This window comes from Mesoplodon mirus (assembly GCF_964341445.2).
Source record: "Mesoplodon mirus genome assembly, chromosome: 18".
NCBI classification, from domain to species: domain Eukaryota; kingdom Metazoa; phylum Chordata; class Mammalia; order Artiodactyla; family Ziphiidae; genus Mesoplodon; species Mesoplodon mirus.
Genome location: NC_138994.1, coordinates 63,123,838 through 63,131,715, shown reverse-complemented (window position 1 = coordinate 63,131,715; position 7,878 = coordinate 63,123,838). Strand labels below are relative to the sequence as shown.

Sequence of the window (7,878 nt, the reverse complement as noted above, 5' to 3'; positions counted from 1 at the left end):
AAGGAAGTCTATATCATAAATACAAACGAAGGGGTAAAATATATATGCTTAATGAGAAGAATATAGGCAAAAAGAAAACTAATTTTTGGTTAATTACCACACTCATGAACAATAACCCTTCTAGTAACCCTGTCTTTAGAAATAATGCAGAAGTTTCTAATATATGTTTCTAAAATTTGAATTTTCTAGTCGACCAGGTTATATTTGACTGTGCCCAGACATTTCATTTTGACCTGCTGCCAACAGTCTTCCCAAATTGTACAAATGAACAATGATGTGAATATGGTTAACACTGCACTTGAAAATGGTTAAGATTTATGTTACATGCTTATTGTGGTAAAAAGCACATTTTAAATTGTGGTTAAAAAACACATAACAAAATTTAAAACAATTTTTAGTTTGTACAAAAGAACTGTACAAACTGATCACTTGTAAAACGTGGAGAATAATAATTGCATTGTAGCTTTGTTGTAAAGATTAAAGGACATGCCTCTGAAGGCAAAAAGTAGGAGTGACCCAGCCACCTTGAGAATTTCATCCCTAAAGAGGGTCTACAGTCCAATTCGAAAACATACATGTACCCCACTGTTCACAGCAGCACTATTTACAATAGCCAAGACATGAAAGCAACCTAAACATCCATCAACAGATGAATGGATAAAGAACATGTGGTACATATATACAATTGAATATCACTCAGCCATAAAAAGGAACGAGGGACTTCCCTGGTGGTCTAGTGGTTAAGACTCCACGCTCCCAATGCAGGGGACCCAGGTTCAATCACACTGGTCAGGGATCTAGATCCCGCATGTTGCAACTAAGACCTGGCACAGCCAAATAAATAAATATTTTTAAAAAATGAAATAATGCCATTTGCAGCAACATGGATAGACCTAGAGATTATCATACTAAGTCAGACAGAGATAGAAAAATATCATATGATATCACTTATATGTGGAATCTAAAATATGACCCAAATGAACTTATTCATGAAACAGAAAGACTCACAGACATCGAAAACAAACTTATGGTTACCAAAGGGGAAAGTGGGTGGTGGAGGAATAAATTAGGAGTATGGGATTAACAGAGACATATTACTATATGTAAAATAGATAAACAACAAGGACCTACTGCATAGCACAGGGAACTATATTCAGTATCTTGTAATGAACTATAATGGAAAAGAATCTGAAAAAAATATATATGTATATGTATATCTGAATCACTTTGTTGTACACTAAAACTAATACAACATTGTAATTCAGCTATACTTCAGTTTAAAAAAATTAATTAAAAAAAATTTAAAGAGGGTTTATGGGGATAGTTTTGGCATTTTAGGCCTAATAACACCTAGAGCAGAGAGAGAAATTCTAAAGTAAATTCTTAATTTAGCACTTTTTCTTTAGTGGTTGAACCTTAAGAACATAATGTAAGTATAGACCTTTCATAGCTCCTTTCCTAAAGAATAGGAGTAGCTCTAATTCTTCTGGAGAGAATATTTTTAAAGTCTGCTCTGGTTTTACATTTATTTAAAAATATTTACTTACTTACTTACTTATTTATTGGCTGCCATCGGGTCTTAGTTGTGGCATGTGGGATCTTTCGTTGCAGCGTGCAGGCTCTTCGTTGCAGTGCACAGGCTTCTCTCTAGTTGTGGCGCCTGGGCTCCAGAGCGCGTGGGCTCTCTAGTTGTGGTGTGAGCGCTCAGTAGTTGCCACACGCAGGCTTAGTTTCCCGGTGGCACGTGGGATCTTAGTTCCCCGACCAGGGATTGAACTGGCGTCCCCTGCATTGCAAGACGGATTCTTTTTTTTTTCTTTTTAATTAAAGATTTGTTTTTAATTAATTTATTTATTTTATTTATTTTTGGCTGCATCAGGTCTTAGTTGCGGCATGCGGGATCTTTGTTGAGGCATGTGGGATCTTCATTGTGGTGCACAGGCTTCTCTCTAGTTGTGGCACACAGGCTTCTCTCTAGTTGTGGTACACAGGCTCCAGGGTACATGGGCTCTGTAGTTGTGGCGCTCAGGTTCCAGAGTGTGTGGGCTCTGTAGTTTGCGACAGGCAGGCTCTAGTTGAGGTGCATGAGCTCAGTAGTGTGGCACACGGGCTTAGTTGCCCCGCGGCATGTGAGATCTTAGTTCCCTGACCAGGGATCGAACCCATGTCCCCTGCATTACAAGGCGGATTCTTTACCACTGGACCACCAGGGAAGTCCCAGCAAGACGGATTCTTAACCACTGGACCACCAGGGAAGTCCCTGGTTTTACATTTTTATTTTATGTATGCCATGTAAAAGTATAGCATAAAATGTGTAAAATATACATTATTTTATATCTGATATATATAAAAAGTCTTTAATGTTAAACAAAAAGTAACCTACTAATTGACTTTGCCTCACCTATTACTGCTTGAAACTTGCAAAGGAATTAAGACACACAAACCTGAGACTTAATACAGATACTTAGTTGAAAGGAAAAGAATATAGATGTGGTTGCCCTCTCTTGAGGAAACTCTGAGATCCGAGCATGACGATAATAGGTATCATCAGTCTGGGTACCCTGAGCTACTCAGGATCAAACCAAACAGCTCTAAATAGCTTAGTTCACTGATATATTGTGTTTATTTAAACAGTATTGACAAGCAAAGTCACCAGAATTAGTAAGCAAGAGAAATTATTCTCTGGCTTCAAAGTTTTGGCGTTATCCCTCAGGGACTGACAGACCACAACTACCATAGAGATGTCATAAAGACGCCATCACTATGGTAATGAATCGCCCATCTCACTGACACCTACTACCTAACTTTACATGAGACAGATCACACTTCAGGATCTACTTTCACATCTGCATTGACTAAAGTTACTGAAGACCTTGATCCTTTTCCAAAAAACTAGGTTTCTATAAACATGTCCAAGAATTGTCCTTATCCTAATGGCATTTTAAGGATTCAATCTCTATTCAAGTGTAAATGAAAAAAACTCAGGAATTTTTTTAAAGTCAGATTCTTTGTAAAACAGAGCACATTTCCTTCTGAACTTTACTATTATGATTAATAGTTATAATGACTGAGGTTTCTATTGATCACCAAACAGTAAAAACAAGCAAGAGAACAAGTCTAGTTGAAACACTTTATTGTTGTGACTGACTGAAATTTATCATGCTTAAGGTGCTGAAATACTGAGGCACTAATCAGGAACCTTGTTAGCATGTGTCAGACCCTACTGACTAATTCACACACAGATTTTATTTTATCTTTTGCCACTTTGTCCAAGACAGTAATGATAGCTTTAGCTGATAGGTAGCAGGCATGTGAGTATAGCAGTAGATCCAGCTCCTTGGTCTGTTGTATTCATATATTAAAAAAAGTTTGGAAAGCTGATAAAGGTACTTCATTAATTATGCCTTAAAACAATTGAAACCGAATCCAATTCCTGCTTGACACATGTTCCTCAAAAGATATTATCTCTTTCAATATATACAAAGCCAAGAAAGGCATATTTAAGGGAAGGAATGAATATCACCTACATAGTATATCAGCTTTTCAACCTGACAGAAAAAAGACAAAGTTCCTTCATATAGAAACTGGGTCTCCTCTTCACATACTCTGCCAAAATACACAGTCTGACCAAAAGATGTAGGAGTCTTGATAATCTGTTCCTCTTTTAAACCTTGCTAATAAAGATGAATAAATGTTCATCACATGGACATCGTCTAGTCTAATCAGATGGACCAAACAGGTCACTTTTCAGAACCTATTTTCATATCTAAACTGAGTCACTGCAGACCAACATAGAGTTCATCCTTTTCCAAAAAACTACTCTCTCTGTAATACTTCTGGGGAAGTACATCACTGGGAAGGCACAATGCAATTTAAGAAATGAATTGCTACATCCACCATGGCTTGAATAGTACTTATGTCATATCACTAAGGGCCTTTCCTGTTTCACTAGTTTCATATTCCTTTTGTTTCTGCAGTGCTTATTAGGAAAACTGAGGCAGAATCCAATAAGAAAGTTCTAGTCGATTTAAAAGACTAAATCAGAAATTTTCTGATGTCATTGGATTATCAAGTGAGGAATCAACCACAGAAAGTGGACATCCAAGATACCTCTTCTAAAAACATGTCCCATAATCCTACTATTTGAATTTAGGATCCTAAAGAGGAGATAAGATAAAAATGTTATAGCCTATCCCACTATCCAAACTTCTCTCAGAAGCTTAAACCATGCGTAAACTATTAAAACTATCAGAGGTATAGCTTCTGTTAGGTGACTACTAATCAGCTTCTCCCAAAATTTGCACACAGTATCTTTTATAGATGAGAATTTATACTTACTGAATGTAAAAATCTAAAATAAGAAAACACTGTGTTAAATCTCTTAATGGTTTTGTTCACACATTGTACATTCCCGTCTCAAAATAAAAGTATTATATACGCATTCTTTATCCTTCTAACCCTCAATATTAATAAAAATATAAAGCTTTAAAACTTTAAAATCTACCAGTCTATAAATGCAATTATATTCAACAAGCTAAACACTCTTCTTTAGAAGATATATTAAATAAGTGATATATTAACAAAACCTCCTTACCATTTATGATAATGTATCATGAAAATTAAAGAAAGATATGAAAAGAGAAGAACGCTTCCGTAAATATAAAAGAATCAGGGGCTGTTAAGTGTGATGGATGGTCCAAGTCCGGACGCCTTGCTTTTGAAACAGAATGCTGGGTTAGGAAGTAAGAGCATTTCCTGATTAATCACTTAGAAAATTAACTCTTTCCCAGAGTTTCTCCCTGGAATTCCTGACCCATTTAGACCTGTGATCTTGGTTACCTCACATGCCTTTGTTTCTCACACAATTTTCTCTAAAAGGATCACACTGCGACTTGAAACAGATAGACTGAACTCCCCACTGGAGTTGTGCTGACTACTTTTGAGTGTGGCAAGATGACAAATCAGCACATCCACACAGATTATTCTCCAGTACCATAGATGCAGCTGTTTTTAGATGCTTTCTGACTGTAACAGAAGAACAGGAACTTTCATTTGAAAGGGATCTGGGCAGCAAAAAAAAAAAAAAAAAAAAAAAGGCTGCTAGATGTTTGGTAGTTTGTCAAGGTAAACAACCTGAACTGAACAGCTGTAGTAAATACCAAATTCCCAATTCTCAATTAACAAAATTCTCAATTAACAAAACAAAAATACTTTTTTTCCTTAAAGAATTGAAAGAGCCCCAACCAACAGTGTGTCATGTGCAAGGCTAGTCTGCCTCCAGCTACAGCCAGTGCACAATGTCACATTCGTCATCCATTCTCACTCTTTTAATTCTTCCTCCTGTGGACAGTGCTCCTGCTTGCAGGCCACATCCACCAGCAGATGAAGATCTAGAAAGAAAAAAGATTTGTTTACTCACTCTTAGCTTCTCGAACTGGAGAGTTCGATAGACAAGTCTTTAGACAAGAAGAACAAGTTGCTATGTTTCACCTGTAGAATGGGCTCTAAAATCACATTACCTCATCAGATTCTTAATTTGGGGGGCATTCCCGTACCTCTAAAGCACACAGATGCAGCCCAGTTGTTAACCCAAGGAGACTAACAAAGTTTAAAGTTTCTCTCCTTTTAGTAATGTGGATAAGCCTCTTTTCAACTGACTTTTATTATAAGTGAAAAATTAAGGAAAAGTGTCAAAAAGATCAAAGTGAAATAAACACACACAAGTGAAAGTTCATTTCTTCGATGCTATAAAAATAGATGGGTGGGTTTTGGGAATATGAAAAAGTAATGCCTTCAGAAATACAATGTTAAAATAAGTAATCACTACCTTTCCAAAGTTGATTGCCTCCAAAAAATTTCCACTTATTGACTAACACAGCTGATTCTCTTATAAAAATGTCTACCTGAATTGTCTGTTAAAAATAAAGTATACCCTTCAAGGAGGTCAAGAAACAAAGAGTGGTCATTAAGACTGGAAAGAAGTAAAAAAGTGAGCTCTCAGTTCAGGCACTAGGTTCTTTAACATAAAAAGCTAAGACCATGTACAGAAATAGAGTTAAGTGTTGTATGAAAGGAGAGAGAAGGTTAGCACTCCCCTTGACAAGGATGGAGAAGGCCTTCAGGCCTGACAACACACATACGGTTAAGGCACTGCCACCTACTTCATGGCATCTAACCACTGTTTTTAGCAACCTAAGTGTCCATCGACAGATGAATGGATAAAGAAGATGTGGCACATATATACAATGGAATATTACTCAGCCATAAAAAGAAACGAAACTGAGTTATTTGTAATGAGGTGGATGGACCTAGAGTCTGTCATACAGAGTGAAGTAAGTCAGAAAGAGAAAAACAAATACCGTATGCTAACACATATATATGGAATCTAAAAACAAAACAAACAAAAAAATGGTTCTGAAGAACCTAGGGGCAGGACAGGAATAAAGACCCAGATGTAGAGAATGGACATGAGGACACGGGGATGGGGAAGGGTAAGCTGGGACAAAGTGAGAGAGTGGCACTGACATATATACACTACCGAATGTAAAATAGATAGCTAGTGGGAAGCAGCCGCATAGCACAAGGAGATCAGCTCGGTGCTTTGTGACCACCTAGAGGGGTGGGATAGGGAGGGTGGGAGGGGAGGAGACATGGGGATATAGGTATATGTATACCTGATTCACTTTGTTATAAAGCAGAAACTAACACACCATTGTAAAGCAATTATACTCCAATAAAGATGTTAAAAAAAAAAGAAATAGAGTTAAATGGCCTATCTGAATAACATAGTCAGAAATGAAGGAATCCTAATGTGGCTTCCAGATTCAGTCTAATTAGTTTACAATTTCTAGAGCAACATGACCAGGGAGCCTTTTTCAGGTTGATTTTTAGGCTTACAATTTTGTCCTAGTAGCATTTTGGAGTTAAACTAAATTATACAGAATGAGTCCTTTATTTCCTACTAGACATAGAGACTTTTGTTACTATATTTGTAGAACACAACCTCTGTAGGATTGATCAACAGCCTGGGCAAGACAGCTGATACAATAGAATAATTCTACCACCATCTATGAGTAAATCTAGAGGGCATTTGGAACAGTATCTAATTTTTTTCCATATTCTGTGAAAGGAAGACCCATCACTAGGAGAAGGTACTAGCTCATCTGGTGAACAACACTACAACCTATCCATAAAGAACAAGCAATTTCAGAATTCCCTGGCAGTCCAGTGGTTAGGGCTCCAAGCTTCCAATGTAGGGGAAAGGGGTCAGTCCCTGGTTGGGGAACTAAGATCCTGCATGCCATGCTGTGAGGCCAAAAAATTAAAAAAAAAAAAAGAACAAGCCATCTATCCAGATAAGCATCTTGTAGAGGGAGAACAGACATCAGTTTATCACTTAAAACTGGCTTCTTGTACATCCACGATCATGGCAGCATTATTTACAATAGCCAAAAAGTGAAAGCAATCCAAGTGTCCATCGATGGATGAATGGAAAAACAAAATGTGGTAGCTACATACAAGGGAATATTATTTAGCGTTAAAAAGGAAGGAAATTCTGACAAATGCTACAACATGAGTGCGCCTTGAAGGTATCACGCTAATTGAAATAAGTTAGTCACAAAAGGATAAATACTGTATGATTCTACTCATATGAGGTAGCTAGGGTTGTCAAATGCATAGAGACAGAAAGTAGAATGATGGTTGCCAGGGGCTGCAGGGAAGGACGGAATGGATGTGGAGTTTCAGTTTGGGAAGATGAGAAACGTTCTGGAGATGGAAGGTGGTGGTGGCAGTCCATAATGTGAATGTGCTTAATGCCACCGAATTGAATACTTAAAAACGGTAAAAAAGGTAAATTTTATGTTATGTACATTGTAC

General features: G+C 37.2%; 1 protein-coding gene across 1 annotated transcript in view; it reads right to left on the bottom strand.

Moving 5' to 3' along the window:
• Window positions 1–5,319: 5,319 nt before the first annotated feature.
• Window positions 5,320–7,878, bottom strand: part of HSF5 (heat shock transcription factor 5) — a gene marked incomplete at both ends in the record, with an annotated part of 49,965 nt that continues 47,406 nt past the window's right edge. The window contains one exon of the mRNA XM_082604593.1: window positions 5,320–5,390. Coding sequence (XP_082460719.1) covers window positions 5,320–5,390 — 71 coding nt within the window. The remainder of the gene's footprint in view (window positions 5,391–7,878) is intronic.